The sequence below is a fragment of the Marmota marmota genome, unplaced genomic scaffold (genome assembly GCF_001458135.2).
Source record: "Marmota marmota marmota unplaced genomic scaffold, marMar, whole genome shotgun sequence".
NCBI classification, from domain to species: domain Eukaryota; kingdom Metazoa; phylum Chordata; class Mammalia; order Rodentia; family Sciuridae; genus Marmota; species Marmota marmota.
Genome location: NW_026000082.1, coordinates 36,973,353 through 36,994,651, shown reverse-complemented (window position 1 = coordinate 36,994,651; position 21,299 = coordinate 36,973,353). Strand labels below are relative to the sequence as shown.

At 53.1% G+C, this 21,299-nt stretch overlaps 1 protein-coding gene and 1 long non-coding RNA gene across 2 annotated transcripts in view; one reads left to right on the top strand and one right to left on the bottom strand.

Annotated features, from left to right (window-relative positions):
* Positions 1–2,960: 2,960 nt before the first annotated feature.
* On the bottom strand, positions 2,961–17,596 carry Ifnlr1 (interferon lambda receptor 1; the record flags this gene model as incomplete). Its single annotated transcript, XM_015484784.2, has 6 exons — positions 2,961–6,131; positions 7,115–7,245; positions 7,537–7,696; positions 9,965–10,107; positions 13,007–13,191; positions 17,460–17,596. Coding segments are annotated over 6 exons (1,548 nt in total), but the record flags the coding sequence as incomplete, so codon positions are not given.
* A 2,622-nt stretch (positions 17,597–20,218) lies between these two features.
* The window catches only part of LOC125620471, a 24,921-nt gene continuing 23,840 nt past the window's right edge, over positions 20,219–21,299 (top strand). The window contains exon 1 of the long non-coding RNA XR_007352170.1: positions 20,219–20,366. This is a non-coding gene — a long non-coding RNA (uncharacterized LOC125620471). The remainder of the gene's footprint in view (positions 20,367–21,299) is intronic.

The window sequence follows — 21,299 nt, the reverse complement described above, 5'->3', positions numbered from 1 at the left end:
CCCCCCCCCCTGCCTCTTAGAGAATCAGATACTTTGGAGTCTGGCCCAAAGGACATCTGACCACAAAGCATGAGCTGGGTCAATCAGGGGCATTGACCTAGATGTCCCAGATTAGGATCCTGGGGATGATCCCTCTGATTCCGTGGAGGGGTCCTGTCTCCTCTGTAGGCCTCGGTTTCTCTGTGTGTAAAGGCTGGTGGTCTAGAAGTCCTCCACGGGCTCTGGGAACTCGAGTGAATGAGCTCTGCTTCTCTCCTACTCTGGGGTTGGAAATCTCCTGGACATCCCAGAGTTCCTTTCATGACTCTTGTCACTGACAGCACAAATTCGTCTGAGCATTTATTGATGCTGCTTCTAATTTCAGCTCTCCCGGAGCCGTTTGGCCTCCCAGCTGCTCATTAGATGCTTCTGAGGACGCGCTCCATCACAAATACATTAAGAACATACGAACATCCTGCGTCTCATGCCAGGATTGGGGGGAGAGCTCAGGACGTCTCCCGGGAGCCGGGGGAAGCAGAAGGAAATGAGCTTTGGGTGGACAGACTGGGTCCAAGTCCTAGCTCTGGCCCTGTCCCTTGTGTGCGGGTCCCTTACCCTGTGCCCTCAGCTTTCCTGTCTACGAAATGGAAGTCATGGTGTCCACTGCTCAGTGCTGCTGTGTTGCCCTCTCTGGACAGTTAATGAAGAGGTCTCCTGTGGCAGGTGGCCTCTGTTTACAAAATGAGAAACTGAGGTCAAAGTGAGGCTTTGCCAAGTCACCTGGGTGTGTGAGTGCAGGGATGGAGGGAGGTGGTGACGAGGACAGTGTCACACGTTGACTCAGACGCTCAGGTTGGCAGTAGTTTCTGAGGCCAAATTCCAGGAATGGCAAGTGCCAGCTGCACCTGCAGCTCAGCCCCCCAGGAGTTAGGGTTGTTTAGAGGAGGAAGGTCCATGAAAGGGCCTGTGGCTAAGCGGGAGAGGGGCTCCAAGACCCTTTTGAAATCTGGCTTTGCAGTTGGCCCATCGAGTGTCCAGAGACACCGAGGCTTAGAGTGGGTGGAACTGTCTTCATTCCAGAGGCCCCCATACCCAGAGACCCCCCTAGAACTCCTGCTGATGGCTTTGCCCCTGGGGACAGGGTTCCTGGGGACCCCCACCTTCTCCTCCTAACCCACCTAAAGAGGCAGTAAGGGGGAAGGGAAAGGAGGGGCTCTTGTGAAGCCACTGCTCCTCCCTGTCCTGCATCACCTCCTCCCTGTCCTGCATCACCGCAGCCCGAGGGGCGGGGTCCCTTGGGCTGGGTGGGTCCTGGCGCCGACCAGTATCTTTTGAGTAATTGACTCAGGGAACTGACTCAGTCATTCGGATATAGACAGAACTTATGGTTTGTTTTTCTTTTTAAGCTTTAACCTTTAACCTTCATGACATTAGCCCCACTTTGTGCCCATAGGAACGAGCTCATGGACGACTCGGTCACTGAAGCAGCATAATCAAGTCCTAGATCACATGGGCAACAGGAAGTTAGGAAGGGTAAGTCACAGTCAGGGGACTAAGGTCCTGGTTTGTCGCCCACTTAGAGCAGATGCTGGGGGGAGGCAGGACTCTACTCCATATGTGTAGCTGCCTATTGACCCCCACTCCCGCATCAATTTGCTCATTTATTGTTTCATTCATTTGTCCAATGCCAAGATTCCACCCTTTGCCAGGTGTTGTGCCAGGTGGAAAATAATCCCTCCCCTAATGAAGGTGCCGGGATTTAACATTGGCTTCTCCCCCACCAGCCCAGGTTCCTGAGCACCGCCTTAGAACACTCATGCCATCCCACCGCTGTCCAGCAGGTGGCAGCACTCAGGCCAAGAGATGCCTGAAAGGAGACTTGGCAGAGGAGGGCACCAGGTGGGAGGTGGTTGGGGTCACCTGCAGAGGAAGCTCTGCCTGCTTTTCCGGAAAGCCTTCACGGTACATTCGATCAAGGAGGCAGGTACCTGAAGCTGGCCACAAGTTGGGATGTTTACTGACTGTTTGTGACTCAGTGAGGACATTTGGTTATGGGTGACAAGGCCCTGGCTTAAAATGAGGATGCAGGGGCGCCACGGCCAAGGCTCCTTGGACCTCAGGGATAGACCGGCCCCACGGTCTGCCACTGATCATGCTGGAAGCTCATGTGATGGCCTCGTTCTTGTCTCCTCTGCAGACTGGGCCTTCCGGTTCCTGAGTGCAAGCCGTGGCCATGGCAGGCAGGAAGGTGACGTTTCAGGCCCAGCCAGCCAGGAAGACTCGGAATCCCAGGGCCAGGGACTTGTTGGGTCAGCTCAGCTTAGGTCTGGTGCCCACCCTGCCACCAGTGAATGGTGACAAAGGCAGGCACAATGTTGGACATGGACAGTGTGACTCTGGGAGAGTTACTGGAGGTGGGAGGACCCTTTCCAACAGAGAGCAGGTGGAATGAGTGGGTGTGCACGGCCACGCAGAGGCTGTTCCGTGTCCTCCCTCGGGCCACAGTTGCCACTGGCTGAGCTGCGGGTGGGGGCAGGGAGCACAGCTTCGGCCTCACTGCGGCAGAGGCTGTCGGAGACCCCTACCCCGCCCTGGGACATGTGCCTTCCTCAGCAGCATGACAATCCAGACTGCCAGACCCTGCTGCTCTGCCCAGTTGGGGTGGGGGACAGGGAAGCCTCCACGCAGCACCCGTGACCAATCCCCCAGCTCCTGTCCCAGCAGAGCAAGGAATGGCAAGAGGGCCTGACACCAACTTCCCCAAGGATGGGGAGCCCCAGGTGCCCACCGAGGGACCTGTGTGATTGCACACCGGAGTGGCAGCCTCCCCTCCCCACCTCGTTCCTCCACTTCCCTGGGGTCACATGGAATCATGTTCTGCTCTGTACCCAGGTCTCAGGTCTGCTCCCGTGACCCAACCCAAGACCCCTGTAGTGTTGGGAGGTGAGGAAAGATAGAGCACCCCCATTTCCATTCCATTATACGTTTTTCTCTATAAAAATACAGCTCTTTATTTAAACAGTTTGGGGTCATAGACCATTAGGGCATTATTTAAATACAATACAAAGAATAAAATTAGACATAAATATAAATATATCAAGATAATATATAATCTTCTCAGCACTCAAAAGAACAATATAACACTTTAACCTGAGGTGACACACATTTCCCCGGATGCCCTTCAAGGGGGGGGCCACCCACCCGCAGCTGCTGTGTAGGTGAGAGAACCTTGTAAACCCTCAGATGCTCACACGCGCGCGCGCACGCACACACACACACACACACACACACTTTCCTGCGTAGTGTGCCCTTTCCTCATGTCAGAGGCGATCCCCCTGCGCCTCCCGAGTTTTTTGTCGTTGTTGTTAATGACTGGAAAGGAGTTGGAATTTAGAGTCATGAAAAATCCCAGAAATTCAACATTGGGGGGGAAAAAAACCCTTTTAAAAACATCAAGATTGAAGAATAGAAATCAAAAGGGTATTTTGTTCAAGCCTGAGATAACACTGTAGCCATGACAACCTGGAGTTTTCTGAAATTACCTTCATGAAGCATCTCAATGCAGGCCCAGATAGAACCTCAGTCTTGGGTCGGGGGTCTCCAGGACCTGACCCTTAGCCATGGCCTTCCCGGAGCCATGGTTACAATCATGTGGATAAGTCTCACTGAAGGTCAAATTCCCAGGGAGATGTGCGTGTGGACGCTGGTGAGGGCCTCCTGCCAGCTTACTGGCCTTTGGAAATTCTGGCAGAGACCTCTATATCTTGTTGAGATGGCCAAGGGGTCAAGGGTTGGCTTGGCTGGGCAGAGACCATGGATTTCACCACTGGGAGTACATGGTGTAAGTCACCAGAGAAATGCTACTGGGTGACCTTGGGCAAGTGCCTTTGCCACTCGGGACCTCAGCTTCCCTGAAATGAGACAGGAGAACACCTGGCAGCAGACTGCGAGTCCTGAGCACCACTGTGTCCTCAGCTGCTCCAGCACAATGCCGCTCCCTGGGTACGCTGCCCGGGAGGGTCCTCCTTCCCAGTGAGGTCCTCGCAGGTTCAGTGGCAGAACCTGGGCTGCCTAGTCACAGCTGTCCAGATCCTCAGCCTGGAAACACTCAAAAATGTCCATCCTGGGGGTAGCCACTCAGCTCTGCCTGGCCACATCCTGGTGGGGGTAGGGGAATTGACGACCCCCCTCCCTGGAAAGGACAGCCACCTGCTCCCAGTAGAGCAGGAACCTGGGACCCCTTTACAGCCACAGCAGGCAACAGTATCCCAAGTGCCGTCCAAAACAGGGATCACGGGTCCTGGAGTCCAGGCCCTGCTTGGGGCCCCTGCAAGGCGGGTCACGGGGGTTCCTGCCATGGGAAGTAGGGCTCCTACTGCTGGGAAGAGGAGCGGCCGGGGCTGCCCTTGGCGGGACTCTGGCTTCTGTGAGCTCAGTCCCCTGGCCTGGACGTGCAGGACCAGCAAGGGTGGAAGTGTGTGTGGGGGCGGAGCACAGAGGTGCCACAGGCTAAAAGGCAGGTATTCCTGGTCACTGGGATGAGGATGTCTGGGGTCTCCTTGGAGCCTGTGTAGAAGGAGGAGCCTGCCAGCCACTATGGAGGCAGCACCCGTGATGTGGCAGGCCCCATGCCACACACATCAGAGATCCCCCTGAGCCTCACCACCCCTAGTTGGTGGCTGCCCCTGGAGAATATGAGGTAGATAATGAGGGGGACTTACGCAGCCACCCAACTGGTAAACAGCAGGGCAGGGATTCGAATCCAGATCTGTCTGATATTAAAAAGTCTGCAATGTGTGACTCTGAAAACCAGGCTCTGAAGGACAGCTTCCCTTTCCTTCCCTGCAGCTCCCTCAGCCAATTGGATCTTGATCAGGGGCCCACTCTAGGGGACTCCCCAATCAGCCAATCAGGAGGATGAGACTTGCAGGACGAGGGAGCTCCAGGCTGGGAAAGGCAGGAGACCCTGGCCCACCAGATGTCCCTCCAGTGTGACTGTCCCTTTCCCTCCCAGATGATCCCTTGATGGTGTCAGCCCTTGACATCCACAGTGACCTGACCCTGCCTGTCACCCAGGGCAATGCTCTGACCTGACACCCAACAGACCTCCGATCACGGCCCACCCTGTCTCCATCCCTCCTGCAGCTGGGCCTAACGCTGGTGCCTCCTAGGAAAGGTGGCATCCTACCACTCAGCCCAGATGCCAGCCAGCCTCTGGAGGGGACCCCCGAAGTGCTGGGAGACCCTCTGCTGCTTCAGCCAGGGAGGGAGGCCAGGCTCTCAGGACTCTGGTGTCCGGGTTCCAGGGCAGCGGGGCAGCCAAGCTGCAGCGCGAGGTTGGCGGGGAAACCAGGGCCCGCTCACCTGGCCATGTAGTGCCCCGGCACCTCACTCCTGACCTCGGTCCTCTGGCAGCCCCCGGCCCCCGAGCTGTCGGTGCTCCAGTCCACTGGACTGAGCTGGCCCTCCACCTCCGCCTCCCTCTCACCCTCCTCTTCCTCCTGCTGTTCCTCTTCCTCCTCCTCGTCTGGGCTGCTGTCCCAGCAGAAGGTCAGTGTCCGAAGAGAAACCTGGGGCTCCCCGGGGAGCAGATTCCTCCCTGGGGAGGAGGAGCCCCAGGTGGTCCACCCGAAGAGGTCACCCTGCAGGGGCTCTTCCAGGGAGCCCAAGTCCTCAGGGAATTCTGGGTATGGAAGAAGCTCCGGATGCTGGTCCCCGCTAAGCCCTTGACCCGGCCGCTTCTTGGCCAAATAGCTGGAGGACCCAGCCTCGTCCCAGGGTGAGGAATATACGGTGCTGGGCCAGCTCCCGTCTGAAGAATCCCAAGCAGAGGAGCCTTCTCCAGGGACCACAAGTGTCCAGGGCCTTCCTGAGTCCACGCCGGACCCATCTGCCTCAGAGTGCCCCGAGACCCGGAGCTCTTGACCCAGGAAGGTGGGGTGTTCAATGTAGGGCTGGAAGCTGACATTGTCATCTTCGTCCTCAGTCAGTTTCTCTTCTGACCCTGCCTTCAGAGCGTCTGAGGCCCTGACCTGGGGGGCTGGCCTGACCTTTCTGATGAGTTCCTTTTGGGGACAGAGGAATAAGTCATCTAGGGACTCCGGTCCACTGGACTGGAAGGTTAGCACAGAGCGTCTGCATCCAGAAAAGTCCTGATACGGGGAGGGGGAGAGAGGAGAAGGTGATTAGGGCTTTCCACAGGATGAGGCCCCCCCGGAAACAGACGGGGGCAGGGCTCGAGTTGTTACATTGTTGGCAGGAAACTGCATCTGGACCTTGATCCTGCCAGGAATCCAGGGAGCCAGGGCACGTGCACCCCAGAGCGGCCCCTCTGAGGGTGGAGGCACCTGGGTATTTCTCCATGGGACCCTCGGATGTCACTGAGGGACGTAAGGGCTGCTGGGGGTGCCTGTTCCCTGATGGGTGTGCTGGCAGAGAAAACCCGCCGGGGGGGCAGGGGCTGGGGTCCAGGCAGGCCGAGCCGTGGGGCAAGGCATTTGGTGGTTAGCAGGACTTCCCACAGGTCTGAAGGTTGGGGCTTTGAAAAGACTCCCCTGCCACCCTGCTGATATGGGGACACTGAGAATCCATCCTTAAAGTCCCTAACCGCACCCGAGTTTCTCCTGGGCCTTGCCCACGGCCAGGCCCTGGTCTGAGCAGCGCACCCCATCTGGCCCCTGCAGCTCCTCCCTGTCCCCGCTGGCCGCCAGGTCCTTAGGGAGTGGTTAGTACCCCAAGGTCGGCCTGGGCAAGTCTTGACCTTGGTTAAATTGTGGACTACGCACTGAGAGCCCGCTGAGTCTCCCCCTTTGGGTGCTCCTGTCTCCCCCACCCCTTCTGGCCACGGTTCCAGAGTCTCAGGGCTGAGGGCTCAGCTCTCTGCACCCGAAAAAATCTTTAGTAAAGTGGCTTAACTAAAAGGATCTAAAGTCACTTCTCCCTCAGGGACAGATGGGTATTTTATTCAGTGCCAAAGGAATGCATCACTAATGGTGGAAACTTAGACACAGGATCTGACACGTTTCCGTCTGGGCCACCTCGACAGCCTCTCCCAGCTACTCAAACTCCAGCCCCACCTCCTGCCTCTCAGTCCCCCTCCCTCCCCACCTGCCGCACACCCCCAGATTTGCCATACCAGGGCCTGTGGCATCTTGGACTGCCGAAACCAGGGGTTTCCCTGAAGACTCTTCCAGATCATACCCACCGAGGCCACCACCAGCAGCAGCGGCAGAAGTGACGGCAACACCAGGACTGTCCAGATGGGTCCTAGACAGGAAAAATGACATCTACCCTCAGACGTGCAATGGCGCGCCCCTATCAGTGTGCTTCCCGTCCATCTTCCCACTCAGTCCTCATGAGAATAACCCCATCCTACAGATGTGGAAACCAAGGCTCAGAGAGATTATGTAAGCGGCCCGAGGACACACAGGGAGTGTGGCAGAGCTGGGACTTTCACCTGGGCCAGTCTGTCTCTAGATTCTGACTTTTAACCACTACAACATGAAACTCTCAAGGCCCCAGAGGAAAGTCCCCTGGACAGCACCACGTTGTACCTACCTGGGGCCTTCAGGAAGAAGCAGATGGGCGTGGAGAAGTTGCTGTATTTAGGGGAAATGAAGGTGTAGATGGTTCTGGCGCTGAGACAGTAGCGTCCGCTGGTGGCTGGCAGTAGGGGCACCTGGACTGTCTGGCCATGTGGGGTGGCTGGATATACTGTCTGTTTGGAGAAAGAAACAGAGACGAGTGGACCTTCTGAGGGGACCCCGTTCCATACGGTTGGGCTGGGGAGCATTGGCAAGCGGGTTAGGATGCGGATCCCGAACCTTCTTTTCTTTTCCTACACTGAGGGCCAGGTCTGGGGGTGTACTTCCCAACACTGTTTCTTTTTGGCTGAGTGTCAAATTAGGTATTTTCTTTTTTTTTTTTAACTTTTTTTTTTAATTTTTAATATTTATTTTTTAGTTATCGGCGGGCACAACATCTTTGTTTGTATGTGGTGCTGAGGATCGAACTCGGGCCCAGGTTCCTGAGCACCGCCTTAGAACACTCATGCCATCCCACCGCTGTCCAGAAGGTGGCAGCACTCAGGCCAAGAGATGCCTGAAAGGAGACTTGGCAGAGGAGGGCACCAGGTGGGAGGTGGTTGGGGTCACCTGCAGAGGAAGCTCTGCCTGCTTTTCCGGAAAGCCTTCACGGTACATTCGATCAAGGAGGCAGGTACCTGAAGCTGGCCACAAGTTGGGATGTTTACTGACTGTTTGTGACTCAGTGAGGACATTTGGTTATGGGTGACAAGGCCCTGGCTTAAAATGAGGATGCAGGGGCGCCACGGCCAAGGCTCCTTGGACCTCAGGGATAGACCGGCCCCACGGTCTGCCACTGATCATGCTGGAAGCCAGGCGAGCGCGCTACCGCTTGAGCCACATCCCCAGCCCTAAGTGTCAAATTAGGGATGTCTGCAGTTCCAAAGCAGCCTGTCCTTTGGGGTCACTCCTGGGTGTACCCCACCAGGGCCAGTGGGTCCCACTTTGAGAAGCAGATTCCTCAGGCCTTCTTCGCTTGAGCCTCCCAACCTCTTGGGGGTGAGGCCAGTCAGCAGTTACAGGCTCAGAAAAGTCTCCAGCCGCTCTGTCCAGTAAAGTAGGTGGTGGCCACACGAGGTGACCAAGCCGTTGAAGCAACTGGCCCAAGTACAAAACACCCGCTTCCAAAGAATTAGGGAATAAAAAAGGTGAAACAGCTCCATGATTTTTATATATTAATTTCATGTTGAAATGACAATATTCTATCAGATGAAATAAGATCTGTCAGTAAAACTAAAGTCTTTTGGGGGTGGGGGAGTGCGGCTCCGTGGTAGAGCACTGGCCTGGCACACATGAGGGCCTGGCTTCCGTCCCAGCACCACCCAAAGCAAACAAAAAAAGTCACTTGTTTCCTTTTATTTAATCCTGTTTATTTATTTTATTAATGTGGAATATTTAAAATGACATATGTGGGGGCTGGGGTTGTGGCTCAGAGCACTCTCTTAGCATGCATGAGACACTGGGTTCAATCCTCAGCACCACATAAATGTAAAAATAAAGATATTGTGTCCACCTAAAAAATAAATATTTTTTATAAAATGACATATGTGGCTCACATTATATTTCTTTTGAACAGCGCTGGTCTAGAATATTCACAAGGTACTTTTCAATTTTGAAATCGATTCATAAAAATCGTACAGGTGTGGGCGGTGTGTGATGTTTTGACATTCTTGGGAGCTTCTGGAAGACGGGAACCTCGCTGGACCCAGAGCTACATCCCTAGGATGGCGGGGCCGGGGGTGAGTTCTGGTTTTGTGGAAGAAAGCGTGAACCAGAGCAGGGGTCAGCAAACCAGGCGCTGGGTGCCACCTTTCCTGCCACCTGATTTTGGAAACAGTTGCAGCAACCCATCGAGGCCCGTTCATTTCCACCTTGTCTGTGGCTGCGTTTGAGCTCTGGCTGCAGAGTTCAGTCGCTGGGCCAGATCCCACTGGACAGACCCCGACCCTGTGCAGAGGAAGTTTGCCAAACTTTGTCATAAATAAATAAACATATTCCCAGGCCTGCACTGAAGTCAGGTCTGAAGCTGGGCGTACACCCAGGGGTGATTTGTGGACGTATGTTATCCAGGGTTATTTATCTCTGGGCTCTTTGGGATTGTTTCTTAGAGCTTATCTGTACTTTCTGCAATGACCTGACAAGTAAGCCTCCTGCAGCCCATCACACTTTCATCAGATTTTATTGGGAAAAAAAAAAAAAAGGAAGCGTTTGTCAAAAAAAAAAAAAAAAAGATGAGGCATGACTTGTGGACAGGCCGAGGGCACTTACACTGGTGAGGGGCCGGCTCCCCGGATTCAGGGGTGTCAGCACACCGGGATCAGGGAGCAGCGGGAGCCTGGGGCACACTGCGCTGTGGAGCGGTAGCGGGAACCTGGCCTGGGGGCGGGGGAGGGACTGCCCACCTTGTTTGTGGTGCCCTCCTTCCAGAATTCCACCTTGTACGTCAGGTCCACAAGGGGCATGCAGGGGGGCAGCTGGTAGGTGGCGTTGACCCTCAGGATCTTCTTGGTCTGGGTGAACACCAGGATGGGCGGGGCTGGTTCCACTGGAAGAAACAGCAGGACCTGTCAGAGCCCTCACCCAGCCCCGAGAGCCCCCTGGGAAGGGGGAACAGTGCTAGCTCCTGCCAAGCACCTCCATGCACCATGCACCTGACAGCCTCGCACTGACCCTGGAGGGAAGGTTCACGTTCCCTTTCTACAGAAGGGACACTGAGGCTTGGAGGGGTGAAATACCCTGTCTGAGCTCTCGGGAGACCTGCCCTTACTCATGGTCTCTTCCACCTGGGTGCCCTTTACATGCCACTGGGGTCTCAGAATCCTGCCCACACGTATTAGTTTCCTGTTGGCTGCTATAACAAATGACCACACCTTTGCCCTGGGTCTCACACATGGACCCTTTGGGACAAGTTCACTTGAGGGTCACTCAGCTTGTCCAGCTGAGGTCCCTGTTACCTCACTGCTTGTCAGCTGAGAGCCTCTCCCGGCTCCTAAAGGCACCTGCCTTTCCTCTCACCTTGCCCCCATCTCCAAACCAGGAACGGCACAACTGAACCCTCTTCACCCTTCAAATCCCTCTGACTTCCTCTGCTGCTCTGTGACTTCTGCCTTTAGCTGCAGAAAGTTCTCTGCTTTAAGGGCTTTGGGATGATAGTGGATCCATCTGGACAATCCAGAATAATCTCACTCGTTCAAGACCCATAACCTCAAAATTCCTTTTGCCACAGAGTACACACATCCAACACATCTGCAGATCCCGGGTATGAGGCCAGAACGTCCTTGGAGGACCAGTCAGCCTACCAAGGTCTTTCCTTCAGCCTCCCCAAATCATGTCCCTTTTAAATGCATAACACATTCACCCCGCCCCAAGGCTCTCATCTCATTACAACATCAGTTCAAATCCCCAAATTTCATCGACAGCATCGAAACCAGATGCAGATGAGACTCAGTATGATCCATCAGTGGGACACAAATCCTCTCTATGGGCTGCTGAAACTTGAGGACAGAATGATGGGAGAGGCCCAGGATGCAGTCCCAGGCCTTCCCGTTCAAACGGGGGACAGGAAAGATAGAATGTGTCATTGGTCCAAAGTGGCTTCGAATTCTAGCCACAAGAACTCCATGAGGTGCCCAGGCCTGGAGCCCTTCTGCTTGGCTCCTAGCCCTGTCCTGAGCTCCTGGCTCCGCCCTCTGAGTCATGCATCCTTTTCATTAAGGGCAGCAGGTATCTGGCCCCCAAACAGTTTTTATCAGTTTGCATCTCCCAGGAGAAATGGCAAAGTCCATCGTGACTTCCGACTTTCTCTGTCCCTGTGAGTCTGAGCTGGCAGCTATGGATATAAAGTTTTCAGGAGCTCCGTGGATCTCCTGGGGACCACTTCACCATAAGTCTCCTAGTACACCTACAGCTGCCCTAGTGGTGGGGTCCTCTGGGGAACTTTGACTGACACCCGCCTTCATACCCGCCTCCCCTTCTCTGCTGGCTTCTTTCTTAATCATTACCTGGCCTTCATCCAGCCTCCTTCCTCCCCTCCTCACTCCCTTCCTTCCTTCCCATTTCCCATCCCTCCTCCTCTACCCTGTGCATCCTTCCTTCTTACCCAAACCTGTTCCTCCTTTTATCCACCCACCCACCCAGCCTAGTACACCCCAATCCTCTCTTCTCCCTTCCCCACTGACCTTTCCTGCCATTCTCCATTCAAACCCCATCCTCCTCGCTTGGAACCCTATTCTGCTCTCATTTTGGAAAACCTGGATGGCAGGGGACAGAGCGAAGCTTTGTGGGCTCCTGTCCGAGTGTTCACCCTCCCTGGGTACCTCCCTCCTGTCACTCCACCTTATCCAGGGTCAAGATCAAGATTCCCATCCTACCCACCAATTACTAGCAGTGCATCCGGACAAGGCACCCAGCTTCTTTGAGTCTTGCTTTGAATATTAAAAAAACGTGCAAATGAACCTCATAGATTTGCTATGAGGATGAGAAATAAAAATCTATTGGAAAAAAGTGCTCTCCTCACCCAGTGTGAACACTTGTGGTTGCTGGTGATAAGCATGGTAGGGGGATTCCCCACCACCACCACCTAATTATCTTCTTTGTCCCCCAAATTTCTAGTGTACAGAAAAAAAATCGATTTAAAAAAAAATGATCTCTTAGAGAAGTTGAAGCCAAAACAAAAAAAAACGGGAGTAAGTACAGCACCAAGGGAGGGCCCGTGAAGCGCGCGCTGTAGGGGGCGCAGCGGCTGTTCTGGCGCCGCCTGCCGGTCCCCTAACTCCCTACATGAAGCCAGGCTGCCAGCTATGGCCCCAGCTGTGCTGGCCCCTGGTGGCCCTTTCTCACCGAGGCTTGCTTCAGAGCCAGGGCCACGGAGGGCTGCCCCAGTCAGGTGTCCCCTGCTTCAGGGAAGCGGCAGGCAGGTGATGTGACACTCATACAGAGTGTCACCTTGACTGGATGCGGGGGATGCCTATAGAACTGGTGAAGCATACTTATGGGCGTGTCTGTGTGGGTGTTTCAAAGAAGATTGGCAGGCAGGTCAGCCAACTGCGTCTGGAGGACCCACCCAGCCTGCTGGGACCGGAATGGAACTGGAAAGGGGAAGAGAAGGGGAAACTCCCTCTCTGGCTCTCGCTGTCCCTTCTCGAGCAGGTGCATTTCTGTGGCTGAAGCGGGACTTGTACCCGCTGGGGAAGGGAGGCTTTTGAGTCTTCAGCCACAGATTGGTCTGTCTTTCTGAGACTTCTGGTTTCTTGGACTGAGTCACTGCAGGCGGCCACTGTGGGACTTGTCAGCCTCTGCCATGACAGGAGCCAGTTGGAGTCAATCTCTCCTATCACTGCATAGATTCTATTGGTTCCTTTCTCTGGAAAACTGTGGCTAACACAGACCATCAGGATGGCGGTGCCACTGAGTGAAGTCCCCACATCCCTCCCCTGCAGACCTACCTTCAGAAAGGTAATCCAGGGACTCAGACTCCACCCAAGGGGACCGGGCACGGGCAGAAGCCGCCTGCACACGAGCCTTGAACTTGTTGTACAGGTCCTGTTTCTTCAGGCACATGAGGGGACACACCAGTGCCCGGGTTCCTGCACACTTTTTTACTTTTTGCCACTTCCTGGGGGTGGGAGAGCTGAGGGGGAGACAGGAGCAGGTGAGACGCGGACTCAGCCTCTGGTTAGGGAATTTAGAGAGCACGAGATTGCTCATCCATCCATCGCCAGATGACCCACCAGCCCTCGTCTAGCCAGGCAGCCCCTGGCTGAGACAGGGGAAGAGAGGTCAGCTTGGGAGCGCAGACGGGAGTGGCTGGAACCCTCGCCCTGCCTCTCACTAGCTCTGGGACCTTAGGCAGGTCACTGACCCTAAGCCTCAGTCGCCTCATCTGCCACGATTCTCTCACAGGGCTGTTGTAGCTGCAGCTACGGCCAGTACTGGTCAATGTTTTCCATATGTTTATTTATTTTGGCACTTATGAACCACCTGCCGCATGCCATGCTCAGTGCTACGTGGATTTCAGAGGGCCACGTGCAGGTCCATGACTCCAACCTCCTGAAAACACTGAGGTCTAGGAAGAGACCCGCACGCTGGGCATTGTTCCCGGCACAGGTGAACTGGTAACGCATGACACATGAAGTTCTGTGGCTGGCGACTTACAGCTGATGGGAGGGGTACAAAGGACAATAATCATACCAACAGAAGCTGGTAAGTGCAGTGATAAACCAGGGTAACAGAGTGACTGCTCTAAAAGGTGGCTCAGAAAAGGCCAGAAAGATGGCGTTGAAGCAGGAGCCCCCCACAGGGAGAAGGAGGGCATGGCTGAAGGTCTGGGGAAGGAACAGCAGGGACTAAAGCCCTGCAATGGGAAGGGGGAGCCTGACCTGGTCAGAGAACTGCAAGAAGGCCAGTGGGGTCAAATCCCAGTGGTCGAGGGGGGACAGGCATGACAGACCAGAGAGCAGGGTGGCAGGGGAGGTGGGCAGGCCAGGTGGCGCTCACAGTCTTGCTAAGGACTCTGGGTCTGCTCTGGGAGTGATGGAGAGCCCCTGGGAGGCTTGGACAGGGCCACTGCTAAGGTTTGAATGTTGATGTCCCTTCCAAGTGCACAGGTTGGAACTTAACCCCAAGGTGACGGTGTTAAGAGGTGCGGTCCTGCTGGGCGTGATGATTCACACCTGAAACCCCAGCTCCTCGGGAGACTGGAGCAGGAGGATGCAGAGTTCAAGGCCAGATGGGCAGCAGAGCGAGACCCTGCCTCCAAATAAAAACCAGACCGTGCTGGGGATATAGCTCTGTGGTAGAGCCCTGCTGGGTTCAATCCCCAGCACAGAAAGAGAGGGAGAGGGGAGGCAAATGTGTCTCTATGATGTATATTACTGTTCCTGAAAAGATTAGAAGTCATAGCTACCTAGAGATCACATAGCCAGCACACAGACTATGATCTTTTTTTTTAAATTTTTAGAGAGAGAGAGAGAGAGAGAGAGAGAGAGAGAGAGAATTTTTAATATTTATTTTTTAGTTTTCGGTGGACACAACATCTTTATTTTATTTGTATGTGGTGCTGAGGATCGAACCCAGCGCCCTGCGCATGCCAGGCGAGCGCGCTACCGCTTGAGCCACATTTCCAGCCCAGACTATGATCTTTTTTAAAAACATTTTTATTAGTTGTTGATGGATTATTTATTTATTTATTTATTTATTTATATGCAGCACTGAGAATTGAACCCAGTGCCTTACACATGCTAAGCAAGCGCTCCACCACTGAACCACAATCCCAGCCCCAAGCTATGATCTTTAAAATCTTTTCCTATTAAATGGAGAAGTGGCTCACTGCAGATCTTAGGTCAGGAACCTCACAAGATGAACTTGGGACACCTTGTCATAACAAACAGTGAGAAAGATATCAAAGATTATCAGAGTCAAGTTAAAATGACTCAGTTTTTTTTTTAGACAGAGTCTTGCTAAGTTACCGGGTTGGCCTTGAACCTGTCTGCCATCCTCCTGCCCCAGCCTCCAGAATAGTTGGGATTTAGGTATGTGCCACTGTACCTGGCTAAAGTTAAAAAGACTCAGAAATCACCTCGAAGAAATGCATTGGCCAAAGATGGGACAATTCAAGGTTCAAAGTAGAGAATAAATTACAATTGAATTGACATTATCAGCTGGGCATGGTGGTGCACACCTGTCATCCCAGCAACTTGGGCAGGAGGATCATGAGTTCAAAGCCAGCCCCAGCTGGCTTGCATAGTGAGGACCTATGCAACTTAACAAGACCCTGTTTCAACATAAAAAATAAAAGAGATGTGGTCTTGTGGCTCAGTGGTTCAATTCCCCCTGGGTTCAATCCCTGGTACCAAATAAATAAATACAATAAATGAAGTGACGTGGTTAGATATGCTCAACAACTAAACAACAACAATAATAAAAGAAGTTCATAAAAATTGTAAAAGAAGTTAATTAGTCACCTTTGGGGAAAGATAGGGAACCAATTATTCTGTCTTGCCTATTTGAAAACCTGTGTTTCAAATACTAAATGAGGGGAAAGAGCTTTTTATAAAATAATTCCAATTATCAAATGGGAAAAACAACAATTAGAGTATAAGCATTTTGCAATCCTCACAGGTATTTAGAAAAGCATTAAAAAAGGAGGAAAATATTGCAAAAGTCCAGAGGAGAGGCTTGCAAGTCCTTAATAAAGTTATTCTAGATGGAACCCACTAGAATACACTGCATCCCACTGCGTGATTTTGAGCGAGACACACCTGCAGCAGCACCCCAGTCTCCTCCTCTGTAAAGTGGGGAAGGGACCCGTCCTCCCAGGGCTACTGTGAAATTAAATACATTTAATGTACTGACACAGGGCTGGGGGTGCAGCTCAGAGGTAGATCACTTGCTTAGTATGCACAAGGTCCTGAGTTCCATCCCTGGTATCAGAAAAAAAACAAAATAAAACAAGAAAAAAAAAAATTAGGTGCTGACACGCTGCCTGCCGCGCAGCACAGGAAGGTAGAGCTTCCTGCCTCCTGGGTGGGTTCTTGCTTTTGCCAGCTCTCCTGCAGTCTGTGCATGCCCAAGCCAGGGTCCTGTCTTTCATATCTGGATTCTCAGAGGCAGAGAATATGATGTAACAGGAAGAGCACATATTTTGTGATCAGATGGGTTGGGTTCCTCCTCTGGTTCCATCACTAGCCAGGGAAAGCACTTCTCTGTGATGGATCTTATTACCTCTAAAGTGAGGGGACACAGTGCTGCCTGAGGGTCCTGGGAGAGAAAGATTCCCCCGAACACCTGTAGCACTGGCCTAGGTTGGGACCTGAGGATGTATAGCTCCTTCTCCTTCCTGCTTCACCCCATCACCACCAGTTCCAGATTAATCTTCCCACATATCCGCTTCTATCATCTCACTGTCCTACTAAAAACTCTATAGGCTGGACATGGTGAAGTGCGGTGGTGCATGCCTGTAATTCCAGTGGCTCAGGAGGCTGAGGCAGCAGGATCACAAGTTCAAAGCCAGCCTCTGCAACTTATTGAGGCCCTAAGCAACTTGGCGAGACCCTGTCTCTAACTAACACATAAAAAGAACTAGGGATGTGGCTCAGTGGTTAAGCACCTCTGGGTTCAATCCTCAGTATTCAAAAAAAAAAAAAAAAAAGAACTCTATAGGAGCAGGGCACAGTGGCACATGCCTGTAATTCCAGCGACTAGGGAGGCTGAGGCAGGAGGACTGCAAGTTCAAAGCCAGCCTGGGCAACTTAAAGAGACCCCTTTTCAGAATAAAAACTAAAAAGTGCTGGGGTCATAGCTCAGTGATAGATCTTTGCCTAGTAGCATGCATAAGGCCAGAGGTCAACCCCCAGCCCTTCAAACAACAAACAAAAAACTCCATATAATCTATATCTACGTTCAAAGGTGGCACATCTGCTCTTCTGGGTTGGTGGTGACTGCCTGGGCTTCCAAATTGAGAAGCACTCCAGGCCCTATCCAGCACCAGGAGAAACTGATTCCTAACAATGCAGCATTTTGCAGGCTACAGGAGGGAGTCTCGTCCCTGGGCCTTATGTTTGCCCTCACTAACCAGCTGGAACAACTCCAAGCACCTCATCCAGGGGTACAGGAGTGCCTTGTCCCATGCCCTCAAGCTCCACCCAAGGCTTGCTCCAACTTTTCTCAAGACCCACCACCATCCCATGCGCCTGTCACCTGCACGCAGTTTATTCAACTCATTTCTACCAGCAACCTTACCAAGAACCCCTCCCCAAACATCTGCCACGTGCTATCTCCCAGGGGACCCAGAGAACCACCGAATATCAGCCACACCCCAAGCAGATACCCCAGGGAAGTCCCTCTGGCCCCTACCCACCTCCTTGGTCTCCCACCCAGCAGCCCGGAGATTCACTTCACCTTTGATAGGCCACAAAATAGGTCACATTCTGGGGGTTGCCAAGCCCAGGGAGCCACGTCAGGTACACGCTGAAGTTCTGGGAGAGCAGCGTCACGTTCCGAGGAGGGGCTAGACAGGAGCCCCCTGTGGAGACAAGAGGTCATGCGTCCTGGAGCTCTGGGCTGGTCTGGACACGGGCCATTTAGGGCTGAAGAGTGCCACCACAGGTGGTCAGCTGCTCACCAAGTTTGAGGAACCAAAAGCCACCGCCCACACCCCGCAGGCCTCAGCGTCCCATCTGTACCACGAAAGGAGGCTTCTGTCTACTCTGGCACCCAAGTGTCCCGGAGCTCCATGGAGCGGGAACTGGGCTCTGGAGCGAGCATCCCCAAGAGTTCCAGGAGCAGGGGCTCTTGTTCTCAGCAGTCCCCGGGGCCTGCCTGGGGTGGTCCTGGCCCCCGGCAGGTGCCTGATGAGTACTCGCTGAGTGGATGGATATTATGATGACTTGACTCATCCCATCCATGTAACTGGAATGAAACGGCAAAGGGTACTGCCCAGGCCTTAGAAGCAGAGCCACACACCCAAATGGCCTGTGCTGAGGGGGGCAGGGAAAGAACTTGGAGGACCTTTCCTCCAAGCAGACGGGGATCCCCACTTCCACTGGCCTGCGATTCCTTTAACTGCACCATTTGCCATGGACTCAACATGGTTCCCCCCTGGACACACCGCCAGTTGCCTCTCTCTGCCTGATTCTGCATTCCTGCCTCTCGTCCCCTGGGGACGGAGGACTGCCCTCCCGATTCACTGCACCAGGATATGAAAGTAATGAATCTTTGATCTTATTTCCTACTGTGGCAGTGGGTTGGCTTGTGCCTTCATCTGAAAAACCAGGTGAGGCTCCCAGTGCCAGGGAAAGATCAGGAAGGCATAAGATGAACTTGGCTCAGGCAAGACCCACAGGACATCTTCCAGTATAAACACATATGAGGGACCCCTGGTCATGGGCTGGACAAGCAGGCCTCAGATTGTGGACAGGCACAAGAAGTCTCCCATGAAAAGCATACACTAGCTTGTAATCCCAGCAGCTCAGGAGGCGGAGGCAGGAGGATGGTGAGTTCAAAGCCAGCCTCAGCGAGGCCCTAAGCAATTCAGTGAAACCCTGTCTTTAAATAAAATATAAAAAGGGCTGGGGGTATGGCTCAGTGGTTAAGTGCCCCTGAGTTTAATCTGGGTACCAAAAAAAAAGCACATGAGCAGCATCCATGACCAGATGTCCTGCATTTCCTGAGGGGACAGGGCTGCTACTGCTCTCATGGTAGAACCCCAACTTATCTGGGGGCTCTCAAAACACCTTGTCCCTCTGTATAGCAGCAAGGGTTCAAATAAAAATCAAAGCCAGGGGCACTGCTTGTTCAAGCGCTGGGTTTGATTACCAGCACCATGGGGAGAAAAAAAGAATGAAATAAAGAAAAGAAAAGGTCTGGCCATGTCCCTCTTCTGTTTAAACCATCTCGAGACTTCCGTGCATTTCACTCCAAATAAACTCCCAAGTTTGCACTGTTACCTCTGGGGCACTACCCAACCTGACCCGCCCCTCCCCCCTTGCTCCCTCCTCTGGGATCCCCTTCTGGTTCCTTTCCATGTGCTGTTCCTTTTCCATGCGATGATCCTCCCCCAAACGTTTACCTGGCTTTTGTCACACTCTTTCATGTTCCTATCTCAGTGACAAGTTCAGTGACAAGTTCTCTGGCCACCTTTAACTGGCCTCTACTCCTCCTCCTCAGCCTCCTCCTCACTGTTGACCGTTCTCTTCTGAAATACACACCTGATGATACCACTCTCCAATTTCGTGAGTTTCTTTTGCCCTGGGAATAAAGTCCACGTTCCTTATCGAGGTATATGAGGCCCTGCCCAGCATGGCCTGGCTTGGCCATTCAGCAAATGTCTCCCTGACACCCCCCAACACAAGCTCACCAGGCTGCGGCAAATCTTCCTTCCTGCTGTCCCCAAACCACCACCTTCTTTTAAATATCTTTGGACCCAGGTGTCTAGAATTGCCTAATGCTCACCGTCTAACCTTTGAAAGACTTGATTCAAATTAACGCAGAGGCAATGTGACCAGGATGCTAATTAAAGCTGACCTGTGTAGGAAATTTGTTATCATCATGTGATTAACATGTCTAGTTTCCTGCGTGGGGTACCCCTGGTTGTAAGTCCTCCCTGCTCAGGATGTACGAGTAACAAATCCGCGATCCTGTTTCCTCCCCTGGGTTTACTGTCCCTGATTTTCCCTGACATCTCCAAGAGGCAGTGGTTTTGATGATGAGGATGATGAAGATAATAATAGCGGCTGACCCGTACTGTATTTTCATTTCAAGACAGGCTGTGCTAAACACTTCAACTAAATTTTCTTTTGCCACACCCTTGGGAGCAGGTACTAATCATGATCCTCACATCACAAGTGGGACAACCAAGGCCCTCTCAGGTAATGAGTTGTGGAATCAGGATTCAGATCCGGGCCTAGCCAACTCCGAGGTCTAAGCTCTTGACCTTACCTCCTCCTCTAGGTATTCATGGAGGGAAGGCCCAATTCTCCTGACGGTGCTCACTCAGCTTCCCAGCCCGGGCTGCCTCCCCCTGACATTTTGATCCAAGTGTGGATGCCTGCTTCCACCCCGTCCTGTGTCCTCTAGCTGGACCTTGATTATAGTTAGACTGGTGCTACCATTATGCAAAGCTCTAGCACTGCCTGGTCTGCAAGTCACTCATAAAGTCGCTTGTGGACAGGTCAGGTCCAAAGGCTGAGCTCATCCACGGTGGAAAACTCATAGCTAAAGTAGCCACATGGGACTGAGACTTCAAGGGCTCCAGGCCCTGGTTTGGCACTTCATACACAACACCTCAGATGACAAACCACCCTAAAGGTAGGTGTCATTCATTCCCCTTCTGGAATGGGCACTAGGCTCAGAGACAAATATTAAATAATCTAAGATTACACAACCAGTTTGTGAGAGGAACGTAGACCTCCCCCATTTACTGTCCCTCCTTAGCTGGAAAAACACTGCTGCAGAGTTGGGAGGTGACCTAGTGGACGCACCACCCTGTGCCAGTTGCCCACGGGAGTCCCAGTTCAGCGTGCCTCCCCTCTGCTGGCCTTCTTGGGAGATTCCCTTCACTGGTCTAAGCCTCAATTTCCCCATATGATAAAGAAGAATATCCGGCTCATGGGTTGAAATGCTTTTTAAATAAGATAATGCAGTGTCCAGCACAAAGACATTGCTCGAAATAGGTTGGCTTTTGTAATTGATTGTGTTCAAGGACCCTTCCAGCTCTTTTAATTGTGAGTCTAAAACTAGAAAGACATGAGGGGGGGGAGAAATTTCTGGCCCTTCTCCTCCCTAGATTGGTTGGAGTGGTGGCTGGGTCCCAGTCCTCGGTATTTTGTACCCTGCCACCTTAATTACCAATGGGAGAGCTGGTGGTGACACACAGCAGGGCCCAGGCTCTGCCAGAGCTCCATCCTCCTAGCGGGGGAGGGGGGTGCGTGACACCCACAAAGGAGGGGCAGGGAAGGCTACCTCTGTCCCGCAGCCGCTCAAAAGTGGGTCAAAAGTGGCCTGAGCGCAGGGGAACAGAGCGTTAGGAAACTTGAAAAATGCAACAAATGCCTTTTCAGCTGCCACTGTGTCTCCTTCCCAGTTCACCTGGAGCTGGGCTGGAATTGGGAAACTCATTTCTTCCCGGAAGGGCATTTCCAGGGCCATTTCCAAGATCCTGGGCTGCTTATTCCCGGGAAGCCGCGAACCCGCGGCGGGCGAGCGGGCGGGCAGGGCCGTTCCCCAGCCGGTTTGGCGGCG